The sequence below is a fragment of the Delphinus delphis genome, chromosome 11 (genome assembly GCF_949987515.2).
Source record: "Delphinus delphis chromosome 11, mDelDel1.2, whole genome shotgun sequence".
Classification (NCBI taxonomy): Eukaryota; Metazoa; Chordata; class Mammalia; order Artiodactyla; family Delphinidae; genus Delphinus; species Delphinus delphis.
This window is the reverse complement of record NC_082693.1, coordinates 75,639,777-75,666,463: the sequence shown is the minus strand read 5'-3', so window position 1 is coordinate 75,666,463 and position 26,687 is coordinate 75,639,777. Positions and strand designations below refer to the sequence as shown.

Sequence of the window (26,687 nt, the reverse complement as noted above, 5' to 3'; positions counted from 1 at the left end):
AGAGAAAGTGTATTATTAACCTCTGGTAAGAATAGTCAGTGAAAGACTAACCATTTCTTTCACACAAAAACCATTCCTTCAGCAGCAGTAAATCACTAATTCAGCATAACACATGTCTAAAAACATATGTATTTATATTCCTATACTACATTACATTTCTAAAACCGCTTAAATGGCACAAGTGGCTGGTAACACCATCAAAAGTAAATAGAGTGACATTTTGGTTATGTGGCTCTGACAATCAATAAAGTGGAAGCTAAACAGGAATTTAAGAAATGATTTTTCTTAAATTCTTAAAATTTAAGAATTTAAATTTTTCTTAAATTCTTAAAATTTAAGAATTTAAAAAATGAAGCAGAGGACATAAATTCTGTTCTTTCCATTTAAGTCAGAACATTAGCAGCTCCATGTCTTCCAGTTCTGGGAGCTTTTCTTACATGTTAAATTCAAAAGAAAAGGGATGTGTTCAACCTAAACTAAATAATGAAAGCAAGTCTGACTAAATGCCAAACCACATGATACTAAATTTCTTGCACCTTCTGTATGAAAACCTGCTCAATGGTCTCTCTAATGCAAAAGCTCAGCTGATGGGGGGGGAAGTGAATGGGGGGGTTTCAACTTTACCACTTAAAAGCACTAAGGTGGTCTGTCTGACATGTTCAGGCAAACAGGAACCTATCACCAGGGTACAGAGGACTTCTCTTTCCCATTTGAAATGGTCCTGCCTCCGCAAAAGACCTGTTACTAACACATGGGCACACAAAAGGGAATCCATAGTATACAGGAATTTAATCAAAATGTTCTCAGAGTCCTAAATATGGGAAAAAATTAATAATCTTTTTTTTTTTTTTTTCCTTTGCAGCACACGGGCCTCTCACTGTTGTGGCCTCTCCCGTTGCGGAGCACAGGCTCCGGACGCACAGGCTCAGCAGCCATGGCTCACGGGCCCAGCCACTCCGCAGCATGTGGGATCTTCCCGGACCGGGGCACAAACCCGTGTCCCCTGCATCGGCAGGCAGACTCTCAACCACTGCGCCACCAGGGAAGCCCTAAAAATTAATAATCTTAAGCATCAAATTATTTCACTTAATTAAGTAATTTTTTTCAATTTCAAGAACCTCTGTGATTACCTGGTGCTTTAATGCACCTACTCAAAAAATAATTACTGATGCCTTCTATGGGGCAGGCACTGTCCTTGGCTCTGGGATGGAGGGTGAACCAAACAGTTACTGCAACCCCACTTCTCAAGGAGCTTACAGTTGAAGGAAGGGTAACTCACTAGCCAAGTAAAAACAAGTCCAATCAAGTGCAGAGGTTAGTTTCAGATTATGTTAGATGCTATGGAGGAAATAAAGCAGGATGATGATACGATAGAAAGTGACTTGGGAGGTGTCTAATTTGGACTGACACCTAAATAAGTGTCCAGAAGGGGCTAGTTCACAGCAAAACTAGGAGCTGGGCATACCCGACCGAGGGAACAGCTAGAACAAAGCCCACAAGGAGGACTACGGTGGCCAACTGGACAGACAACGGAGGCCTGCGGGGCTGTAGCACAGTGATAAGGCAGGAGAACGTCAATGGGATGGGAGCAGCCCACCACAGTGGCCTCATGGCTCTGGGCAGGAGCTCTGATCGGATTCTCGGGGCAATGGGAAGCCACTGGAGGAGGATTTACGCAGAGCAACAACATAATCTGGTTTGTATTTTTAAAAGATGGTTGTGGCTGCTGTATGGAAAATGGATGGTACAGGGAGTCCACGTGAGGCTACTGCAGTCATCCAGGCAAGGGAAGGAGACTAGCAGACAGATGTGGGGGATATTTTAGAAGCCCTGCTCATGGGATAGATACTGGGGAGGACGGTTGGTGCAGCGCAAGATGAAAGAAGGATGAGTTCTACGTGCCTGGCTGGAACCACGGGAATCAAGATTTCTGTTTGGTATAGCTCCCTCATTTCTTCTCCAGTTGGAGAGATGGAATTAGAACCTGACCTTCTACTTCCTAATCCAGAAGTCTTTTAATTAAGAGTGTTAAATTCAGATTTCCAAATTAATAATTTCCAGTTTTGCTATTTTGCTACTATTAATTATTTACACAAAGGCTCAAAATAATTTCAAGATAAGTGTGCATTAAAAACCAAAAGCAGGGCTTCCCTGGTGGCACAGTGGTTGAGAGTCCACCTGCCAATGCAGGAGACATGGGTTCATGCCCCGGTCCGGGAAGATCCCACATGCCGTGAAGCGGCTGGGCCAGTGAGCCATGGCCGCTGAGCCTGCGCGTCTGGAGCCTGTGCTCCGCAACGAGAGGGGTCACAACAGTGAGAGGCCCGCATACCACAAAAAAAAAAAACCAAAAGCATACACGAATCTACACATGTGACATAATTTCATAGAGCTACACACACACACGCAGAGTACACGTAAAAACTATCCCAATAATGTATTTAATAGTATTAAATCAATGTCAGTTTCCTGGTTTTGGCAGTGGACTATGGTTATGTAAGATATTTTCATTGTGGGGTGGGAGGGGAATGGGGACTGAGTGTAGGGTACCTGGGAACTGTTTTACTGCACTTGTCTTAAATTATTTCAAAGTAAAAAGTTTTTTCTTTTTTAAATCTTGTCTAAGGACACAGAACTAGTAGGAAACAGGAAACATCTGAGCCTAGATCACCTGATTTCTAGTCCTTTTGATTATATTCTCAATTACTCAGAAGTTCTTTTTTTAAATTAAACTATAGTTGATTTACAATACTGTGTTAGTTTCAGGTGTACAGCTTCAGATTCTTTTCCATTGTAAGTTATTACAATATATTGAATATAGTTCCATGTGCTATACAGTAAATCCTTGTTGTTTCAAATGTTCTTTAAATTAAAAGGATCTTATATGGAAAAAAAAAGCAATACCTAATTGGCACCTCTTTCCTTCATGGTACCTGTTTTCTTACTTTTGCAGGGGAGGAAAAAATTTTCCTTCTTCCTTTCTAGGTTCTTTGGCTGGCCTAATAATTAAATTGACCTAAGACAGATTAGCAGCAGAAAAAGAAATTTAATTTTACATGTACTGGAGCCCCATAAAAATATGAGACCCAAGGGTGAGCAGGGAGATTGAGCCTCATATAGATTCCTGAGCTAAAGAATGGGCTAGGAGTCTGGGGCTTCAAAGGGGAAGAGAGTAATTCTCAGGACAATAAGAAGACCAGATGTTCGGTAAATAGATATTTGCCCTGCCAAACAGATAAGGTCATTCTGATAAAAAGTTATCTCTGGTAATAGCTCTCTTTCTGGGCCAGGCCCCCTGTCTAAATTCTTGTAGATAGTTAAGGGAGAGCTAAAAGTTCTTCTTCAGTCCGCTGGGCCTTGATTCTCTTCAGCTCAAAATAATCCACATGCCAAAGGAGCACATCTGGGGGCAGCCTGTTCTGCTCCCCTTCACCTTCTAAAGGGAAACTGCTGTTTTGTCCTGGGCGGTTTTCACTTCTGCCCTCAAGAACACAGCATGCAGTCAGCAACCTTGCAGCCAAGATCTGCATTTGGCTGGCTGTGGGAGTCTGTAGCAGGTGTGAAACACTGTAGTAAAACAATTAAAATGTCTATGCTTTCCTTTCCTGAGTGAGTTGAACAAAACAATGTAAATGATTTAAGCCTTTGTGGAATGAATCAGAATGGAGCTTACCAAATCTGAATGGCCCAGAGGGCGGAAAAACCAGTGACCTCGGAGTGGGAGAGTTTATCCTATTTGTCCAGGACCACTGCTCTCATGGCCCTGCAGAGAACCATCAATAATGCCAAAGACCAACAGCTGCATTCCCATTCGCAGGCCACCACAGCACCTATACGGCATGCTGGCCTGAAAAGGGCTGTGGGGTTTTTGCTTGCTTGTTTGTTTCGTAGAGTGTACAGGAAGGGTGGAGGGAACAGTGGGACAGTGTGAACCATGCTCTAAGAAGCCTGGAGGGAAGCCTGGAGGCAAGAAGACCATGAAAAGGAGTCAAAGAACAGGTGGAGACATTTCCCTTTCACAAGGGAAACTGCAGAGTCATGTCAGGTAGAGCCACAGTTGGATGCCACCTCGAATGTGGGATTTTCAGTCCCCCGTCAAAGCCTATCACTATCAGGACCTAGCAGCTGCACCAACCTGAAGCCAACTCAGGAAGGATTTTCTTAGTTACGATGAGTAATGCAACGCAAGTCTCTAATCTCAACTAAAATCTGGGGAAATCAGGAAGATATGGGGCAGTTACTGAAGTCAGCCCTGGAAGATGGGAGTTGGGAGAGTTCTTCTCTCTCCCTAGGCCAGTTTCCTCACACTCCAGCCTCACTCCACTACCCTATCGAGCCCAAATCCAATCCTTAGAAAACAAGAGCATCCACCAACTCATCTTCTCTCACCTGTCTCTCTCTCTCTCTTTTTAAAAAAATATATCAATTCTTCCTTTGAACCAAACAATCTATGTGCTGTCCTTCCCCTCACAGAACCCACTCATTCAAGAACCTACTTTGTAAAGAGGGCAGGTATATAACTCAGAAAACAAAAATGACATGAATGAGAAGACTAAAGGCAGGAGGAGGAGCTGGATTTATCGGGAAAAATTCGTTCCATTTGCAACATGATGGGTTTAATGATCCAGCAAGGCACCCTGAGAAGATGTCTAGGAGAAAGTACTCAGCATCTACTCTGTCTGGACTGGCTTCTTCCCGAGTGAGCAATGACTACATTCCATAAAACCCAGTGTCACCCTAGAAGCACTTCCTACTTTATCCTCCCCACCCCACTGAGACCATGCCTTCGTGTTGCATGCTCTGGTGGACCTCCATCCATTGGTCTTTCTTTGTAGCCTCCTGTTAAATGTTCAGAATTTCACATACATGTCACCCCTCTCTTGTGGTAGCGATTACAGACTCCTTGTTCTACCTTCTATTTCTGATGAAATCCTCTGATACCTTTTGGAGCCCACAGCACTCTGTGAACACTCAAAATGTATTGTTAACAAATGCCTTAAGGGGTTGAGAAACCCAATACAGCCACACTTCTGAATAATAGACAGAAATAGCACAATGGCTATCTCTGAACGAATGGGAAGAAATTCTTACCCTTGCTTGGCATTACTTGTCAGGAGGTTTGAGTGTCAGTGATAATTTCCTTTAAAAGACATGAAAACAAAGACAAGGTGGGGGGTTGTAAAAAAAAAAATACACAAAATACCTAATGGATGGGAACAAAAGGCAAATGCTCATGACTGCAAACCTTGCTCAACTATTTTTGTGGTTAGTACTTAAATGCTAAAATTATCTCATCACCCTAATACTTAAAAATCTTGAGACTAAACCATGAGTGAGTATACACGTTAAGCTGAAATTTAATCCTGGTGTGACTGTGCAGAGTACAAAGGAGTTTTATCTGTTTGGTTTACCTAACTCTTCTTCTCTTATGTACAATTTTAGAAATGAAAGAAAAGGTTCAATGGCTCTGGTATGACAAATCTCTTCTGGCAAAATTTTAGTCAAAAGAAAGGGCAAAGATAATGACATACTTTCACAGGAAAAGTCTGCCCTGAAGAAAGGCCTCTCCGGTTTTGACTCTCAAAACAATTTTAGAACTAAGCATTAGCTTTAATCCAGCCCTCTGGTGAGCACCAAGAAAAGAAAGGTAAACAAAGCTGATTCCTGTCGTGCAAGACTATTTTCCGGCCCTTCTCACTCTTTATACGAAGAATGGGCAGACTTCATCTGTAAAGGCCCAGAGTAAATATTTTTTAGCCTTTGCGGGCCACAGGGTCTCTACTGCAGCTACGCAGCTCTGCTGGCACGGCGTGAAAGCGGCCACAGACAACAGATAAACAAACAAGCGCGGCTGCCTTCCAAGCAAACTTTATTTATAGACACTAAATCTGAATGTCATATAATTTTCACAGGTCATGAAATCTTCTTCTTCTTTTGTTTCGTTTTTGTTTCAATTCTTTAAAAATAGAAGGACCATGCTTAGCTCACAGGCCATGCTACAACAAGGAGTAGACTGAATTTGGCTCACAAGGATTTGGCCATAGTTTGCCAACCCCTGCTTTACAGCAAAGGTAAGTAGCAATGAAAAGTCAAAATGAGCTTAGAAACTGTTCAGCCTGTGTCTCAAAGGAGAAGTCCGTTGGAGAAGGAAAGAAGTAAGGAACAGAAGGCGAATGAAACAGGAGGAGAAGGGATGCCCGTGAGAGATTACGAGACTGTAGCCTGAGGGAGAGGAACCCAAGCAAAGGAGGTGACAGCTGGGGGGCGGGGGAGTACTTGGGGAGGGGAGAAAAGAAGAAAGCAGCAGGAGGCCAAGACTCTAGGGCACCTGTGGGAAATGAAGGGGTAAAACGGAAGTCAGCTAGTAACTAGCCCAGGGGATGGGCTATAGATTAAACTGTAAGAAAGCTGAACTGCAGATTAATGAAGGAGCCCAGAACTGAAGAACCAAGGCTACTTACTATGTGCACAAAACTATTCTCTTAGCAGGCAAGGAGTCATGTTGTTAGAAGTCTCCTGTGATATGTGCATGTTGGAGGGGGTGATTTTCATTTTGCTTTTACTTTGTACAGTGTTCCTAGGAACATCAGTTCAAAGGGGCCGATACTGAAAGCCTCAAATCTTCAGTCTTTGAATTCCCCTCATCTTTAAAATGATTTGGCCCTGGGCAGAGCTGGGCTTCAAGGGTTCTGACTGCTGTACCCACTCCTATACTTAACCTGTACCTCCACAACTGGAATTTTCAGCAATAAGGAAGTTAAGGAACACCACCCCCCATGTGAGATTTCATTATTACAACAGTTACTAATAATGCTGATAAAATGGATTAATACCCAGACAGACAGTTCAGAACTTATGCTACACAGGGACCAGAACAAACTCTGTTTTAAGTTTGGTAAAATGAATGGCTAATGGCTGGTATTCAGCAAACACTAAATAGAAACGATTAAGAAATGCCAAAGAATCACTTTCACGGAGGGTCAAGAACTAAAGAGTTATTATCTGCTGCCTATCCAGGATGAGCTGAAAACTAAGATAAAGTCTTTCAAAAAGCAATAATAGTGTTATGGGCTGAACGGACTCTCCAAAATTCATATGTTGAAACCCTAACCCCTAATACCTAAGACTGTGATTGTACTTGGAGTCTTTACAGACGTAACTGAGTTAAAATGAGGCCATTAGGGTGGCCTTAATCCAACCTGCCTGGTATCCTGATAAGAGAGGAAATGAGGACACACAGAGAGACACCGGGATGCACACACCGGGGGATGACTATGTGAAGAGGCAGCAGGAGGCCAGTCATCTACAAGCCAAGGGGGCCTCAGAAGAAAACAAACCTGCTGACAATTTGATCTTGGACTTCCGGCCTGCAGAACTGTGAGAAAATAAATTTCTGTTGTTTAAGCCACATAGCCTGGGTATTTTATTATGGCAGCCCTAGCAAACTAATATAAATAGTTATGGTACTTAGAGATTAAGAGGGAAGTGAGGGGAGCAAATAAGGCTACCACAGATCACTCATTCAACTAATGTTTATTGGGCCCACTAGGTATCTGGCAACATGTTAGGTTCTGAGTCTATAAGGTTGTAAAACTAAGTTCTTGCCCTCACCAAACTCAGAGTATGCTTGAGGACAAAACTCTAACATAGTATGGATGTGCCATAACAGAAACATGCCCCAAGCCCTCTGGAAACACACAAGAGGAGTTTCTCAGCTAGCCATGAAGGGGTCATGCAAAGCTTCAAGAAAGAAGTGATGTCCGGAATAAGTGCTTTAAAAAAAAATAAAATAAAATAACAATTTAAAAAAGCCCACTTTTGGGACTTCTCTGGCTGTCCAGTGGTTAAGACTCCATGCTTCCACTGCAGGGGGCACAGGTTCAATCCCTGGTTGGGGAACTCAAAAAAAAAAATAAATAAATAAAGCCCATATATAGGAATATATTTTTGAATTGGAGAAAAATAAGTATCACTGAGGAGGAGGAAGTTTGATGTGTGAAATGAGGGGTCGTATTTTGGCCATGTTGAGCTAAGGTACCAAGGACTGGAGTGCAGCTATCTATTTGGGCTGGAGACAGAGATTTAGAAGCAGTTCTTACTGAAGTGGTCATCGAGCCATGAGTACAGATGGGCTTTGCCCAAGAAGAATGGTGCCAGTGAGAGGAGAGGAAGGATGTGACAGAACTCAGGAGAAGACAAGCATTTAAGAGGCAAGCAGACTAAGAAGAAGTTGAGAAATGTAGATGGAGAGGCAGAAGGAAAAACAGGACCAAGGAAGGAGGCAACATCAAGAATGAGAGAGTGGCCCCCAACGTCAGATGCTGCCAAGACAGCAAGTGGCAACCTGAAAAACGTCGATCGACCTAACCAAAGGTCACCGATGACCTCTGTGAAAACAGCTGTAAGGGGCAGAAGTCAAATGACTACAGCTTGAGAAGTGAATCACTGTGTTTAGATGGGAGGAGGTTCATGAAAACCCATGGAAATAAAAGCTTCCTTAGTCATCTTCTGGGATGGATGATGGGGAAGAATCAGACAACATGGACGTAGTTGCAACAAAAATGGTGGAGGGAGGGGGTGGGAGGCTCTCACTCTGTCCTTCCAACACCCCTGGGAGCTACCTGAACACAGAGGAGAAAGGTAAGAAGTACAGCAAGGGAGAAAACAGCATTTACTGTGGGGTACCAGCTAACATTAAAAATACTACCTACAGGGCTTCCCTGGTGGCGCAGTGGTTGAGAGTCCGCCTGCCGATGCAGGGGACACGGGTTCGTGCCCCGGTCCGGGAAGATCCCACATGCTGCAGAGCGGCTGGGCCCGTGAGCCATGGCCGCTGAGCCTGTGCGTCCGGAGCCTGTGCTCCGCGACGGGAGAGGCCACAAGAGTGAGAGGCCCGCGTGCCGGGAAAAAAAAAAAAAATACTACCTACATATACACATACGCTTTAGAAGATGTGTTCATATCTCCTCTCATTTAACGTGAACAACTACTCTTGGAGAAGAGCAAGAGGCAGCTCTATTTTATAAACAAAGGAATTATATTCAGAGAAAAAAATAATAATAATCCCCAAGGTCAAACAGCAAACAAAAGGTAGAAGCAGGACTCCATCCTGAACCTAGACCCACATCTCCAAAAGCTTACCAAGCATTTTCACTAAAGGAAATGCTATGTGGCCCTGGGCTGGGTCTCAGCTTCCTAATCTTTAAAACGGGAACAATAATATTATAGTGTCTACTTCGCACTACTGACAAATGTACAGCACCTAAAGGAGCTGGCTCACAATAAGTGCCCAATACCTGTGAGTCACTACTAGCTTAAATTCAACGAGCATAATCTGTACATCAACCATACCTCCTGTGTATCCGGTCTTGGTGAATTTCAATAAGTGTCCAAACCAGAAACCTGGGCGTCATCCCAGAATCCTCCGTCTCCCTCAGCCCAGGGTCCAATCAGGTAACAAGTCCTTCCCCATCCAGTGCTTCTCAACCTTATTTTCATTATTGTCTCCCTAAGACGACTTTTTAGACATTTTTTCCTAGTTGTATGCCTCCTATGAAATTTTACTAACATTCAGCAAACATTAACTGAATGTGTAATATATGCCAGGCTCTGTTCTAAGTACTTTACACGTATCATCTCATTTATCTGGAGCACCTTGAGGGCAGGGATTATACCTTAACTTTTGTATACCTGTTTAACTCCTGGCACGTAGTAGATATTCAATAAGTGTTTGCTGAAATCATGCAGGAAGCAAAGTTCTGGTGTTTCTCACACCTGCTCTTTTCTCTGACTTATCCAGCCCCTCCTACAATGGTTTATGGTATTACCCTGGTAATAAAGAGTGAGGGGCGTGGGATATGTCTATTCTGCCAAAGGTTTTAACAGTTTCTTTGAAATATACTGATTTGTTTAAAAAAAAAAAAGGTATTCGGAATGCCTTTCCAAGAGCAAGGGGGAAAAAATCTAATCTACAATTCAGAACACTAACATATTTACCAATCTAGTCAATTTGAAGGACATCAATATATCTTAACACGCCACAGGCAAAGGCTTAATCACCTATAGCCCAACAGTTTGGGAAAAACAGTGAAGAAGAAAGATTTAGAAATGTAGTAGTATTTAAAAGCATACAGACAGGAGACTTTGAAAAAATCAGGTTATATAATAATCTAGTGCAATACTTTGAAATACTCACAGAAAAATAAACAGAAAAATACTTTAAATGGCAGAGTGAAAAATACCACTCGTAGTTCCCTAAGAGTCACTGGAGAAGGTCATTTAAGTCCAGGGTTCCCACACCCACCCTCTGCTAATTGAAATAGCAAGGAGCCTTCATAATAATGTGAAAAGACTACTTCAGGTTGATTCAGAAAGTTTCACTCTCTGAAGAAAAGTATATATTTTTACACACACACATATAATCTGAATTTTTTTCTTTATTTGGCATCCCATGGATTTCAGTGTTAGTATCAATAACTTTCTCAAAATGACTAGCGCTCAGAAAAGAAAGAGCTTCTAAAACAAAATTTCCTGTGGTAAAAACCCAAATATTGCATTTCACTACTCATTTATTATAAACCGTGGTTATCTCTGGGCAATAAGATTATGGGTGATTTCCATTTTCTTGATATCTTTCTAGAGCTTTTTTTTAAACAACAAATACGTGTTGCTTTTATATTCGGAAAGAAAATCCATTTTCACTTTTTAAAACTTTCTTGTTAAACATTAACAACATCAAATAACATTTGTTATTAATTTACAAGTCACTTTCATACAGGGCAGCTAATTTCCCATTTATGATAAGAGATACACATATTTTAAACCACTATATCTGATAAGTACAGTAAGGCCCCAAAATGATTGACATACCCCCCAGGAAATGTGAGGTCTCTATCTCCTCTCTTTGAATCTGGGCTTTGGGACAGCTTAACTGAAAGAACACAGTGAAAGCCAACACTATGCCAGTATCCGGATCCAGGACTTAAGAAACAAGCAGCTTCTACTCCCTGCCCTTTGAAACACAACCACCATACTGTGAGGAAACCCCAGCTACCTGTAGAAAGGCCTACGTGGAGAGAAACCAACAAGCAGCACCAATTTACCAGAAATGTGAGCAACCCACCTGGGAAATGGATCCTCCAGCCCCAGGTAAACCACCGCAATTGGCACGGGGTGAAACAGAAATGAGCTGTCCCACCTGAGCCCTGGCCAGACTGCACATTCATGGGTAAAATACAGGACTGTTATTTTAAGCCACTAAGTTTTGGAGTAGCTTGTTACACAACAAAAGATAACCAGAATACTGTATTATATCAGTACTTAAGTACTTGCCTCTACCTTTCCCCAGTTGCAATTTAAACTCTCTGATGGGAATTCCCTGGCAGTCCAGTGGTTAGGATTTGGCGCTTTCACTGCTGGGGCCCCAGGTTCGATTCCTGGTCAGGGAACTAAGATCCCACAAGCTGTGTGGCACGGCCAAAAAAAACCTAAAATAAATTAAAATAAACAAACTCTTTGAGGGTACTACTCTGCCTTTACATTCATTTTTATAGTCATTCCTTCATTCATTCAATAAACCTGAGGATTAACATGTATCTAGCACTATGCTAGACAGATTCTACAAGTACAGAGAAAAAAACAGCCTCTGGGCTTCCCTGGTGGCGCAGTGGTTGAGAGTCCGCCTGCCGATGCAGGGGACACGGGTTCGTGCCCCGGTCCGGGAGGATCCCACATGCTGTGGAGCGGCTGGGCCCGTGAGCCATGGCTGCTGAGCCTGCGCGTCCGGAGCCTGTGCTCCGCAACGGGAGGGGCCACAACAGTGAGAGGCCCGCACACCACAAAAAAAAAAAAAAAAAAAAAAACACAGCCTCTGCCTTAGAGAAGACTGCACTCTTTTTGCAGGGAGGAACAAAGAAAAATAGACAATGACAATCATAATCTCAAAGCCTTAGCAGAACAGCCAGCAATGGTAGATAAAAAATGTTGCCTAATGAATGAATGAATGAATCAGCGTCTAAAAAGTACTTCGGGATTTATGTACTATCATCCTTTTACAGATGAGGTGCACCAATTAGCAATGTATTACTTCTTGCTAATACAATGTATTCACCCTATTTGCCCTGCTTTGTGATACTGGGGCTGGACCCTGCAAACATTTCTCCTTTGTCAGGTGGTGCAGTGTTAGTTTTCATCAGTAGAGGGCACTAGAGGGATACTGCAAGGCCATTGCAGAGGAAGGGGCTTTTCATTCTGGTTTGGGATGCTTTATCCCCCCTGAAGTGTACTACTGCCAGTGGTGTTTGGGAAACAAAAGGTGCTCACTATCCAGGGAATTTCTCTACCACTCAGCAGTCTGCTTTCTGAGAATCAACTCTGCTCTACCCACATTCTCTAACAAGTTTCTCAACCTGGTGGGCAGCTCCTACAGACCAGCTCCAGCCTGGAACCTCCGGCTAGTTCCCTGGCCACCGGCAGGCTGCATACTCATGTGGCAGTCACCTCACCTCCAGTGAGGTCTGAGCCACAGCCTTGGGAGTGGAGAGGGGCCTCGTGCAAGCTCGTAAGGCCTTCAACCTGTACTCTCTTGCAGCCCTAGAAAAAGTAGCTTCTTCCACTTGCTATTCCTGTATTCCTTGGAGACCTCTTTTACCTCTGTCAGTAGTTAACCATTGTTAACTTTTTACTAGTGTATAATTCTTTATATTAAATTTTCCTTATTCAAATAACTAGTGGTTTTTGTCTCTAGAATGGATCCTGACAGACACATGAAGGAATAAAAGGGCTCAAACAAATAGGAGAGGCCTGAAAAAAGCACATTTTCCCATGGCACCATCAAATTGAGACTAATTGAGAATAAAAAGAAATTGAAAGGGGAGAGAAGAGTTTAAAGACTCAACAAACAAAAATTGCCATGTCAATCTCTTAAAATCTTTGTCTAATCACATTTCTTAAAAAACATTTTTTATCCTCTTTGGTATATCTTTTAATCTCCCATTTGGTAAACTGTATAAAAAACAAACAACAACAACAAAAAAAGCATGAAAATGTTGGCCACAGGTGAGACCCAAGGCAAAAAGGGGTCAGGAAATAAAGAAGCTGTGCCTAGCCCAGGTCAGGTAATCTAAGGCACATGACTCCAATCAGAACCGAGAACTGGAATTGCCTAGTGATCAATAAGACTGGAAGACCAGACTGTCAGTGTTCGAATCTCAGCTCTGCTACTATTGAGCTGTGTGACTTTGGGCGATTTACCTACTGACGGTAATAGTACTTACTTCAAAGGTCTATGAGGATAAAGTGAGTTTATATATGTAAAGCCCTTAGGCTAGAACTCAATCCAAATTCTCCTTCTAACCTCCTCTCTACTTCAACATTCTCAATCCATTTTTCCCCCCAATATCGTCTGATTTTGAAAAGGTTTTAGAAGACCTATCTTCTTTCAAAAACTGTTCTCCTTTACTCTTCCTACTACCTCTGGCCTTCAACCTGGGCCTTGCTATATTAAGATGTAGAACAGGGACTTCCCTGGTGGCACAGTGGTTGGGAATCCGCCTGCCAATGCAAGGAACACGCGTTTGAGCCCTGGTCCGGGAGGATCCCACGTGCCGCGGAGCAACTGAGCCCATGCGCCACAACTACTGAGCCTGCGCTCTAGAGCTCGTGAGCCACAACTGCTGAGCCCGCGTGCCACAGCTACTGAGGCCCGCATGCCTGGGGTCCACGCTCCACAACAAGAGAAGCCACCTCAATGAGAAGCCTGCACACCACAAGGAAGAGTAGGCCCTGCTCACTGCAACTAGAGAAAGCCCGTGCACAGCAACGAAGACCCAACGCAGCCAAAAATAAATAAATAAATAAATTTATTTTTTAAAAAAAAGAAAAAGAAAAAAGATGTAGAACATTCTCCTTCCTTAAAGGGCTACCAGTTCTTTCCAGGCCCACAAGTGTAGAACCTGTTAAATATAAAAAGAATGGGCATGATACTGATGAAAACTAACACTGCACCACCTGACAAAGGAGAAATGTTTGCAGGGTCCAGCCCCAGTATCACAAAGCACGAATGAGCTTTCACCTCTTCCTTTTGGAACTGTCCCTTCCCCACTCCAGGTGACTCTGGTGTCCTAAGGGAAGGGCTCATGACTCAGCCTAGGCCAACCAGACTCTGAACGTCGAGAGAAGACAAAGTGGAGGAACTGAGCTGGAGATGGTCATCAATGCCCAGAAATCCCCAGGGTTGCCTGACTCCTGCCTTTACTGAGCCCTGAAATTTTAGCAACTACTTCAAAGTTGTGAACTACCCAGTGCACGTTAGAGAAATTTCCACTTTTGCTTATGTTAGCAAGAGGTCTACTGGTTGAACCAAAGAGTCCACATACATGTTTGACTGATACGCATCTCTTAGTTCCCTCATCTGTAAAGTCTCTGAGGTACCTTCCGGCTCTCACCTTCCCCAGTTCTAACAACAGGGCAAGTCCCAACAGATGTGCTCTGCTTGCTCTGTAATTCTCCATAACAACTGCATCATTACCACTCAGCCCCCATATACCTTACGGACAAATGGTGGGACTGAGAGATGCTTTAAAAGTCTTATATTTAGGTTATAAAACCATAAGCTCTCGTTTGCCACTTACTACATCTCAGCAGTTTTATTTTGGTAACAGTGTCGCCACCCTCTCTGCTATGGTGCTGAGCATAAATAGAACATGAACATTTCCAGGAATTGTCAACTTGGCGCTTCTCACAAGGAGTTAAGATTTCTTTTATAATGCTAACAAAAGTAAAGCCTAAGACTAAAACCTGCCCCAAACTTCTAGAAGTTACATTTCCTTCTCAATTAAAATTTACTGTTTGGAAAAGTACAATGTACTCTTTTTTTCCTCTGGGGGAAAAGTCCTCCAAAGAATCATATTCATATACTCCTTACTGCTCAAACAGAGGAACAAGTATAAACACAGCTGCCTATTAAAATTAAGTAAAGGCAAACATTCCTGCAGCTAGCTACAACAGCAGCCTACAAGTTTGAACTATACCCATGAAAAGAGAACACTACCTTGCTAAACGTACAGTTAAACTCTGAGGCCACGCCACCAGAAAAGCTGGTTATTGGAACTGATGACTTTCCATAGCATGATTTAGGAGCTGGAAAAGTGGGACCTGATTCCAGGACCAGGAGAGCCAACACACCATCTCCTGATCACAGCCAAGAAGACTGAGTTTTTTTACTCTCAAGGTTGCAAGTGGGATGGAAGCAACCCAAGGGCCCTGTCCCTTGACCCCCTATGGCTTCACATTAGACCCTCCCCCTCCCCACCCCACCCCCAAAAAGGATAAAATGAGAGATGGGAGAGAGAGACCAACCAGAAATTAGTCTTTGGACAATAGGTGGGAAAGAAAAAGACCCTGCGGCTGCATGTCTGGGAGAGCCTGGAGTAGGCGGGGAGGAAAACGTGGGGGCTGGTAAATAACAGGCTCTGAAGCAGCCACAGGTTATCAGAATTCGGGAGGAGAGAAAAGCAAATTTTGAGAAAGAGTCTTTACAGGACATGAAGCAGCAGGCTTTGAAGTCAAAGTGCCTAGATCGCAAATTTGGCTTAACTACATTGTATGACCTTGAGCAAGTGACTTCACATCTCTGTGCAATGAGGGTAATAATACTTTCTACCTCATTAAGTTACTGTCAGGATTAAATGAATTAATAAATGCAAAGGACCTGGAACAGTGCCTGGCACATGATAAGTTAAGCTGCTGATAAATACTATGATTATTATTTCACTGGTATTATTTGAGGTTCTTGGTGAGACACAGAAAAGATTAAAATTCATTTTTAATTATAAACAGAAACTGTGGGCAGATTGTCTGACCAACCCACAGATGGACAGACTAAGCCAGTCCCAGTCTTCCCGACTGGCCATTTGTCTCTCCTCCTCTCATCCATCCTCAAGCCATCTTCAGCTCCCTCTGTAGCTGAGAGCAGCACCCAACTCACTCTCCTCCAGCAGGTTCTGTCTCCATTTGGACATAGCTTGATCTACAGGGCACACAGTATTGTGGATGGTCTGTAATTACTAAACAATGTGAATAGACAATGAATGGAATTCCCCCAAATCCGAATTCACCAGATAGTTCAAAACCCTCTCTTCAGTTTTGATCTGTGAACACGTAGCCTATGAATCCCCAAGGAGCGCTAATGGAGTCTAATGTTGGTGGTAGAGTCACACCTGCATGGGGTCTGCGATGCTAGAACCTTCTTAAGCAACAACATTCAGGGAATTCAAAGAATTAACAACAATGGTGAGCACAGATTTAAAACAAAGCTATCTATCCTTCTACATCCTATTCCTAGCTCCCTTCCACCTTCCCCCACCTGAAAACAACAGCAACTCTTCAAGCAAGCACACAGCTTTGGGAGGCCCATACCCAGGGAGCAATAAGTGAGAAAGGAGCCATGTGCACGATCTGCTGGTCGGATCTCAAGGTTCTCAATCCTGGCTGCACTTCAAAATTAACCTAGGAAGGTGTCTGTGCCTGCGTATGCGTGTTTGTGCCCAGACCCCACCTCCACAGATTTTGGCATGAACTGGCCTGGGGTGAAGCCTGAGGATCATTAGGCTTTTTTTAAAAGCCAGAGTTAAACAACACTGAGCTAAATCAACCCTGAGGGTCAGTAGGGTGATTGATGTAGCCAAGCGACCCATACATCCACAGGAGGGAGAAAAAAATGTCACAGTGAGAATTTCTAAAAGGAAAGAACATTAAATCCATTTTTTAGATGGATATGGAGGCATCCCTGCTGAGGAGAGACCTGTCACACGGTTTGCTATTCCTAGAAAGAGCTGCAGTTTGCTGCCAACAGATGCATTATTTCATCAGTCCCATAAATACTTGATAAAAGTCTTCCGCCCTTTCTGTATGTCAGCCTTGCAGAAGGGGGTGGGGGGGTGAGGGGTGGAGTCTTCTGACAAAATGCAGTACTGACCCATCAAAATTTCCTTTTAAATGATTAAAATTGGCACTGAAAAAAATTAAATATTTTAGTAAAATCTCATCCCAGTATACCTCTAAAAGCCCTTGAAATTTTCCTCTTAAAATGAAGAAAAAAGCATTAGTACGATTTTTTTAAAGGCTAATTTCAATGATTAACACTACAGCATAATACAATTCCATTTCAAACCCAGCAGGGAGCCAAGACTGCATAGCAAAAGTCTTAAATCCAGAGTCGGGAGGCCTGGGTTCCAGTCCTGGCAATAAATTACATTAACTAGCTGTGTGATCATGGGCAAGTTGTCTTAATCTCTCTAGCACTCCGTTTTCTCAGAGAAAAATGAGATGATCTGCGACCATCACCCTCCCAGTCTTAAAGTCTGGAATACTGGGATGTGTCTCCATTTTGCTGACTTGTTACATCAGCAAGCGAATGCGTTTACAAATTAGACAACTTAAAATTAAGTCATTCTGGCAATTCTGCTAATAAATTTAACCAGTTCCCAGCCACTGTGCATCCACTGAATACGCAAAACAGTAAAGTACCTTGAATATGGTGTTATCTTCCATTTGAACTAGAGCCAGAGCCTTCCTGCCCCAACTGTGCCAGCCAGATGATGCTTCCTGCCCCAAACTCCTGTCGCTCTTTTCAAATGAGAAAATACATGACACGCATCTGCACACTTTTTGCCATATTGTCATACCATTATTATTTTCTTAGTCTTTTTCTTTATGTTGACTCATTTTTACTTAAATACAATGTATTTTAAAGTAAACAGAAAACAGTTTTACTTGCCATAATGTCATAATGTCATAAAACCATCAAATTGATACAAGGGGAAAAAACAAGCAAAACAACTAAATTGTAACTAAATACTGTTGTCTACAGAAGGCTTTAAGCATGAGGAGCTTTTGCTGTCTGTTACGAAGAAAAATCGGCAAGTGTCAAGAGATGTTACAGAAACACTTGTACCAAATGGAGGTTTTCACTTGGATGTTATCAGGATTGAAACAGAAAGAAAAAGGAAATAGCTCTTTCACCTTGTGATCTAATCCCATGTCCACATATCATCTAAAATCATTTTAAGAGCCACCCAAGATCATGGCTGTGCACACATCTCACATTCTGGGAACCACAAGGACAAACAGTCGAGACTGGGCCTTTACAACCGGCAATATGACGTAGCATCTCTCTGGGAGAAAGATTATTCTCCCAGAAGGGCCTGGGCTCTAGGCACCCTGTCACTGGGGCTCCACTTGAGTTCCTTTGCACTCGTGGTCCCCTCTATCTGAAAGCTCTTCCTCCAGGTATCCACTCTATTGAAGAATTCAGGTCTCTACTCAACGTCCTCTCATCAGAGAAGCTTTCTCTGACCACCCCACATACTACGGAAAGCCCTTCCTCAACACCACGCACACTGTTCTTCAAAGCACTCTCACCACCTGATGTATTATTTATTCACTTGCTCGTTGTCGGTCCCCATCAGACCACAGAATATAGTGAGCTCCAGAAGGGCAGGCGCTTTGTTTACTACGATGTACCCAGCACCCAATGTCTGGCACGTGGTCAAGACTAATACCTGTTGAATGAATGAACGAGTCTTCTCAGCTGATCTGGAGATCTTCATGTATCTTTATCACCTAGTGCCTGGCATCTAGTTGGTCCTCAGGAAGTATATGATAATCATATTGGAGACACATAGAAACCTGGGCTCTCTGTAGAATCTGCCCTTAGCACAAGGAGGGGTCTTGCTCTGAATGCTGACCCACCATCCCCTCTCTAAGACACAGGATGACACAGAGTGAACACTACTCAGCCACAGTGGAAGTGCCTGGACAGACCACAAGCTGATGAACTAAGACAACACTGAAATTACCATACCCAGAGTAGGTATGAATTCATGGTATGATTAAAGAGTCCCAGGCTAGAAATCTCTCTAATAAACCTATTACAATACCTAGAGTAAAAACTTCATTGCTTTTTTATTGCTCAGTAACTTTATTGCTCAGTAACTTCAGATGTATCCAAGTATACATCTGACAGCCAGAGTATATCTCAAAACAGCGGCTGACGTAGCTCTACGTGGTCACACGAGGCCAGCTCCAAAAGGGACAGGCTGAGCCCTGGACCCTCTGGGCAGAGGGGAAACAGGCCAGCCCTACATCCTGCTCCAGTGAGGACAGCCACAGAGTCCAGGGCACAGGGTCCATGGCGAGGACCAGCTCAAGCTCAGGCAAGGCTACAACAAATGTCAGCCCCAGGACAGCTACTCCAGCAGGCCAGAGTTGAGGCATCTGATGCTAAAATAGGAGTTACTGAGCTGCATTATAAGATATTTATCTTTCATCCTTGCTGGTGGCTAAGAGAATATAAAGCAGAAATTTAGCCTAGGAAGAAAGAAAAAAAAAAAACTCCCAAGCCTAAAAAAGACTGGGGTTAAAGGAAGGGTTGCCAGGCTGACTGTTAAGTGGGAATCATGGCAGAGACCCAATCCCACAGCCAGGGCCAACATGGTAGAACAGGGAGTCCTTGGGCCCAGAAGTCACTCCCACCATGACCTAAGGCTAAGTCCTACCAGCTGGTGAGACAGGGGCTGCTGACAAACCTCCTTTCCAGATCCAGATTAGCTCAGGCACCAGAGCGAGCTTGTCAGCCTAGACAGGGCCCATGAGTAGTGGGAAGCCAGGCAGGAAGACACATGCTGCCTTTACCCAGATTCAGCACTATCCTCATCTCCTAAGTGATCTGCCAGGAGCCCAGGGAGGATTTCCAGCTAATCTAGTGTCTACTACGTGACCTTGTCCAGTAGGGGACATACCATGAAGTGTGCCTTCCATGGTGCCAAGCGGGATTAAGTCATTTTATTGCCAGAATTCCTCTTTTAAAATATAAGAGTCTTGGGCTTCCCTGGTGGTGCAGGAGTTAAGAATCTGCCTGCCAGTGCAGGGGACATGGGTTCGAGCCCTGGTCCAGGAAGATCCCACATGCTGCGGAGCAACTAAGCCCCTGTGCCACAACTACTGAGCCTGCGCTCTAGAGCCCGCGAGCCACAACTACTGAAGCCCGCACGCCTAGAGCCTGTGCTTTGCAACAAGAGAAGCCACCGCAATGAGAACCCTGTGCACCGCAACGAAGAGCAGCCCCCGCCCGCTGCAAGTAGAGAAAGTCCGCGCGCAGCAACGAAGACCCAACGCAGCCAAAAATAAATAAATAAAATAAATTTATAAAAAAAGATTAAAAAATAATAAAATATAAGTGTCTTTATAAGGTGAGGAAAAACACAAAATCAATTATCCATTAACATCTTGGTCTTTTTTTTTTTTTTAATAGGGATAGGGATACCAGTCATCTAGGCACACTGAGAGAATCAAAAGTTTAACTTTTTTTTTTTTAATGTTTTGGAATTTCCTGGGGGCATGGTTTAGAAGAATAGAGAGAATCAAGATACAACTTGATTCTTCTCTAAAAAATGACACCCAGGGACCTCCGTGGCGGTCCAGTGGTTAAGACTCAGGGCTTCCACTGCAGGGGGCATGGGTTCTATCCCTGGTGGGGAAACTAAGATCCCACATGCCACACGGTACAGCCAAGAATAGAATAAAATAAAATGGCTAGGTGTCTATTAAAAAATAAAATAAAAATTAAAAATAAACAAAAAATGACACCCAGAATAGAAATTAAAAGCAACTAACCGGGATCAATCACCAAAGAAGGCCTCTGAAGTAGCTCAAAGTTTACAAGTGAAACACAAAAGGTAACCAACAAACAAGAGGAAAACCAGGAATCTCTGAAAAGACCAAAACAAGAAAACTTTTTATAAAATAACATCAGTTCATTCAGATCAATCAGGATAGACCTCTCGGCCAAAGAGAAAGCCATTCCTCCCCATTCGTTTACAAAGCCTCCCAAGAGAAGACCACCAAACCTGTACAAATTAATTAATAACTGCAACTGAAATGAGTAAAAAGTCAGAAGAGGTTATTGTATACACATACATACATAAGCACCACATTTTCCTACATTCTAATTCTTCAAAGTTCAAACATGCCTTTACAAAAATTTAAATGGACTATTTAAAACCTTGTTAAAATTACTCCGACACTGGAGAAGCACTGGGGTCCTGGAAAATAGGCCTCTGGGTCCATTCGCATTTTTTACATTAAAACTAAGGCATTTCAAGTCTAATATACTCTTTCCAGGATTTAAAAAAAAATAGGTTTCCAATTAATTAAGTCCTAATTTAATTTCATAATTAAAATACAGCCATCAAGTTAATTTAACACAAAGTTTAAGGTCTCAAATAAAGAAGGCTGTTAACTAACAACTCCTTTAAAATATACCATTTCCTCCACGCCTTACGTATATAGATATTGCTGAAACTTATGGTGTAGTGAATTTTCCATAACATATGTGGATTTTAAAAGTGAGTTTTATGAGATGGAAAATTACAAAGTGAAGAAGGAAATGATAAACTCCAAATTCAAGGTTTATCGGTGAGCGGAGGTTGGGGATGAGCTAGGATTGAGAGGAGCACCCAGGGGTCCTCAAAGGCCATGTAATTTTTTTTTTTTTTTGCAGTACGCTGGCCTCTCACTGTTGTGGCCTCTCCCGTTGTGGAGCACAGGCTCCAGAGGCACAGGCTCAGCGGCCATGGCTCACGGGCCCAGCCGCTCCGCGGCATGTGGGATCTTCCCAGACCAGGGCACAAACCTGTGTCCCCTGCTTTGGCAGGCGGACTCTCAACCACTGCGCCACCAGGGAAGCCCCATGTAATATTTTTTAACTGAGTGATGGGGAGACAGGTGTTCACTGTACCATTGTTCTTCACACCTTACTTATATTTTGTAATCTTACTTAAAATATTCAGTAATTAACAAAAACTATTTAAAAAGTGAGTTTGTGTCACTGCCACTGTGGAAAGTATACAGAACGCTATGTAAATCAAATTCTCTCTTCAGGATATTTTTTTCAGTAGCAGTGTTACTCAACAAGAAGTAAAACAATTGAGAGGACTTCATTTGTGCAGTAGCCAACCTATCGTTCCATTTGACCACTTCCACAGAATTAACGTATTAACGTTATTTTTCCAAACTTCAGCACAGATACACTGAATTTTTTCCTGCTCCGCAATGTTTCATACTGCTCACTTAAAAATATATATGTTTTTCTTTTTTTTCTTCAACATCATTGTAACTTTCACCATTTGGTAAAAATAACTTTTCTTGTTCTTTGAATGAATCAGAAGAAATGAAAACGGGGTCACATCTCTTTGAACAACATACAATCATACTATTTACAACACCTACAATGATTATAAAATTAAATTAAGTATTTCAGTAGTAACAGGCTTTCAGCTTTGCCTGTTTTGTTATTTCCAACTATGTGTTGCCAAGAGGAACCTCTAAGTCAAATACCATGAAAAGATATCGGACACCCTAATATTTCTTTTAACATCTCCCCACTTCTATGTTATATATTCTGCTTTCAATCAAGCGGTAGAAACATTTTACCTACTTCAGTTTGGCTTTGTTCACACACCTGGAGTATTTTATTTTGTAAGAACAATCCAACCTGAAAATTCCTGCGGTCCTCAAAGGCCAGCTTTTTTCAGTATTTCAAAAAGCCTGGAACATACATTTACCTGTAATTTGGCCATGCAAGGAAATGAAAATATTTTTGCTTTTTCCACTGGGATTTTCCCAGGCCTTCCTAAGTCACCCAGTTATCTCATGTTGATCAAATATTCAGACATATGTCATTAATAAAAATATTAGAAGAATTAGTCATGATTACTTATCATGTGGTCTGGAAAATCATTCAAAATATGAGGTCCATGGGGCAAAAATAATAAAAGTAGTTTCTTTATTACCGGCATTTGTGTTTTTACTAGTTATATTGGTATTTGAAAAACAGCAACAACAAATTCTGGAGATCCCTGAGTTGGGGTAGGTCTAACTATCACTGCTATAAAAAACTAAGAATGTCAATTTCCTAACTCTGTTAAAAATTTACAAGTCAACTTTCTTTTTTCCTTCTTTTTTTTTTTTTGCCAGTTCAGTTCTCTGCTCCTCAATCTCTGTAAAAAGTAGACTGTCATGGGAGGTGTTGAGAAGAAATAAGTGTTTCATCTCACATCTTCCTGCTACAAGCCAGGCTGATAGCACTAGGACTGTTTCTCTTTTCTATAGCTTCCAACGTTCCTTAAAATCAAAATAAGACACCTCCCCCCCCAAAAAAAACTACTGTCCTTATAAAATTAAATACTCCAGGTGTCTGAACAAAGCCAAACTAAAAAGGATGACTTTAAATCAATAGTCTTTAAAAACAAACTAAGCCAGCCTTCCAAATAATCCCTTTTGGCCATGCAGGACAGCCCAGGGAACAGGTGCAAGGCGTGCCTTCCTAGAGGCTGTCCCCTTCTTCATGAGTCTGACCTTTCCCGGCCGGCCGCTCTGGCACCCCACGAATCAGTTATCAGGAAGCCTAAAGCCTGCTTTCCCATCTGCACTTTCCAAATGGCTCCCAATGCCAAGGGCTGAGATATGACCTGGCTCTCTGATGAGAACAGGCCTCCCAAGTGACTTGCCAACTTTCCCTGGAAGCATTTCTAAATGTATTCTCTGAGCTCCCTCGTCACCCTCTCAATCGTGTTCCATTCCTCCCTCCTTCCCTGCACTTCCTAACTCCATCTCCTCAACCAGTCCCTCCAGCGCCACATGCCTGCAAACCAAACTCCTTTCCCACTTTCAGGACCTGCCAACCCCCACCCAGCCTAAAACCCCAACTTCAAATCCAAAGGGCACAGTTCCAACAATCTTGGAGGTGGTCTGGAATGATCTTTTTGAGGCCTACCTGCAGGCAGCTCAACCATGGCTTCTTCTCTTGCCTTCTCCAGTTTCTCCCTTACCCAGGGGAATTCTTGCAGGGAATCTAGGAAGGCATCGAATGCTTTAGGACCCCTGGTAGGTAGGATATCCAGCAGAAGCATTGTTTTCCGGAGGCCTGTGGCTTGAGCTTTAATTTCTTGAACATGGCTTTCCGTCAAGACCCCTTCCTGGTAAAGATACTGGAGGACCAGTCCCTCCACCAGTACCTCTGCACCCAGCTCGAGGCGAAGGGAGCGAAGCACTTGCTTGTCTCTAGCCTCCATCTCCCCCTGGGAAGACACAAAATGGTAGCTCAGATCACAGGAAGCCTGATGAGCCTCTAAAGATAGTGTCTTACAATGCAAGCTCCTTAAGGTCACGGACATCTTTGAACCCTAGCAGAACGCCAGGCCATGGTGTTTAATACACGGCTGTTAAGCCAAGCTGAATTAACTTCGAATGCTTCAGAACATGAATCATCTTCTCTGCTTTTACTTTCCACACAATGGGGTCCTAGCTCCATTCCTTGTTCCATAAAGAGATTTGGGGAAAAGTGGATTAGAGACCCTGCTTAAAAAGCAACTTTGGGGGCTTCCCTGGTGGCACAGTGGTTGAGAGTCTGCCTGCTAATGCAGGGGACACGGGTTCGAGCCCTGGTCTGGGAGGATCCCACATGCCGCGGAGCAACTAGGCCCTTGGGCCACAACTACTGAGCCAGCGCGTCTGGAGCCTGTGCTCCGCAACAAGAGAGGCCGCGATGGTGAGAGGCCCCCGCACCGCAATGAAGAGTGGCCCCCGGCTTGCCACAAGTAGAGAAAGCCCTCGCACAAAAACGAAGACCCAACACAGCAAAAATAAATAAAGTAATAAACTCCTACCCCCAACATCTTCTAAAAAAAAAAAAAAGCAACTTTTACCTGAGGATTACAGAGGAGCATTTCATTCTAACATACTTGAGAAGAAATAGTGCTTTTCCTTTAACATTGCGTTCATCAGAGATACCCCATTACCGCAGAAACCGCCAATATGCACACAAGTGCCCTTAAGACCGCGGGCATCTGCAGAACCTGATCATCAATGGAAGTGGGGCAATAAACCGGCAGGTACCAATAAGTTTAAGGATCTTTTTCCCTAAGAGAAAAGGCCTATACACCCTTGCCTTCAAGGAGAACACTAGGCATTCATGCCCAGTCTACAGTAAATCTTATATATAGTCACAGACTCCAGCCCTCCTCTGGAAGAATTTCGAATCTCCATCACAACACTGTCATAGCCACACATGCACGGGACGTTTAATGTTGTGCTTTTTTTTTTCCTTTAAAAGATTTTTTTTTAATGTCCACACGCCATGGAAGGCTTGTTTCTAAGACCACTGCACCAGTGAGCAGAGGGACGGCTAAGAGGGTAAGTGGCGGGGAAGGGAGACGGGGGGCGGCAAATGGGGCTTTATGACACCCACAGAAAGTAGAGCCACAGCGGGCGACCCCGAGAGGCGGCAGGTGAGCAGGAAAATGTGCCCTTTGGGCTGTCCCCGCCGATGTGGAACTTTTTATTTCTCGCCTCGCCAGCTGAAGCCCTGTGGCATTAGGAACGGGAAGAACTATGAAAGATTTTAGGGGCCACCTGACCCGCTATAAAGCGGGTGCTGGGAATGACCTGCAGAGAAGACCGAGGGGAGAGCAGGGCCCCGAGCACCTCCACCGCCACCCCAGCCCGAGCGGCTCGGGAACGCCGCGAGCAAGTTAGCGGGCGGGGGAGCCACGCAGGGCCCAGGCCACAGACGCCGCGGCGCGGGGCCTTCGAGAAAAGATGCATACGGGGGTTCTGGGATCCTGTTACTTACGTCTGCAAACACGTATCCTAAGGAAAAAAAAAAAAAAAACTGCAACCGGACATCCAAAGTGTCAGGGAACCTGTACCGTAAACACCATTTTTGTTGAAGGCAAAAGCCCCGAACAGGAAGTATTGTCGCCATCTTTGTTAAGGGCAAACACAGGAAGTGCTGTGGCCATCTTTATTGGTGGCCCAGATATCAGGATGAAGCCTTTTCCGCCATGTTTGCTGTGGGTAGAGAATATAACCACCTGGAGATGGAAAATAGCATCATTTAGGGAGTTATCTAAGGAAAGGAGTAATTGGATAATTGCATTTTAACACATGAACTCCACCAGGGACTTGTACCCAATTGACATAATAGTCGGGTCTCAAAAGTCACCTTATCAGGGAAGCCTTCCATGACCACTTGTATTTAAAACTGCAGTACCCACCACCACGGTATTTAAACTCACAACATTCACCTCCTGCGCTCCACATCCCCTTTTCCAGCTTTATTTTTACCTGAAGGACATATCAGTTACTAAAACTTTTACTTAATTATTTGTTTATCATCTGTTTTCCCCCCACTAAAATGCAAGTTCATTCCTCTATATCACAGGGGTCCTGCCCCCAAAAAGTGTACAAATCAATCAGTCAGGATTCAGTTACAGCAAGCAACCAGTTATTCTGCACAGATAGGGATTTGTCATGAGGAATTAGGGACATTAGCAGTAAGTGTGTCTGGGGCATGTAGTTTGGAGTTGGAAGGCAAGATAAATGCCTGCTCCAAATATATAAAGAGAAAAGAATGTTAAATTGAGGGTCCTTACTCAGATTCCTTTATGAAATGAGGCAATCAGTAAATACATTCATTAAATCACTTTTAAGTCAATTGGGTGACATACACAGAAAGTTGTACACCTGCTAAAAGTGGTTGACAGTAACAGAAGAAAACCTCAAAAATCATTATTTCTATAGAGGTTTTTCATAGCCAACACTTCTAGTGGAAGATGAAAATATCTTTG

The 26,687-nt window shown here is 43.2% G+C and overlaps 1 protein-coding gene across 5 annotated transcripts in view; it reads right to left on the bottom strand.

The window, feature by feature from the left end:
* Nucleotides 1–26,058, bottom strand: part of CRADD (CASP2 and RIPK1 domain containing adaptor with death domain) — a 196,412-nt gene extending 170,354 nt beyond the window's left edge. For 2 of the 5 annotated variants that reach the window (XM_060025374.1, XM_060025373.1), the window contains exons 1-2: nucleotides 25,691–25,869; nucleotides 23,834–24,137 (exon numbers count right to left, since the gene is read on the bottom strand). In XM_060025374.1, coding sequence (XP_059881357.1) covers nucleotides 23,834–24,137; nucleotides 25,691–25,822 — 436 coding nt within the window. In that variant the 5' untranslated portion in view covers nucleotides 25,823–25,869. Of the gene's footprint in view, nucleotides 1–23,833; nucleotides 24,138–25,690 lie in introns of all 5 variants that reach the window. The other 3 variants (XM_060025371.1, XM_060025372.1, XM_060025370.1) reach the window with 3 other exon arrangements.
* Nucleotides 26,059–26,687: the final 629 nt, after the last annotated feature.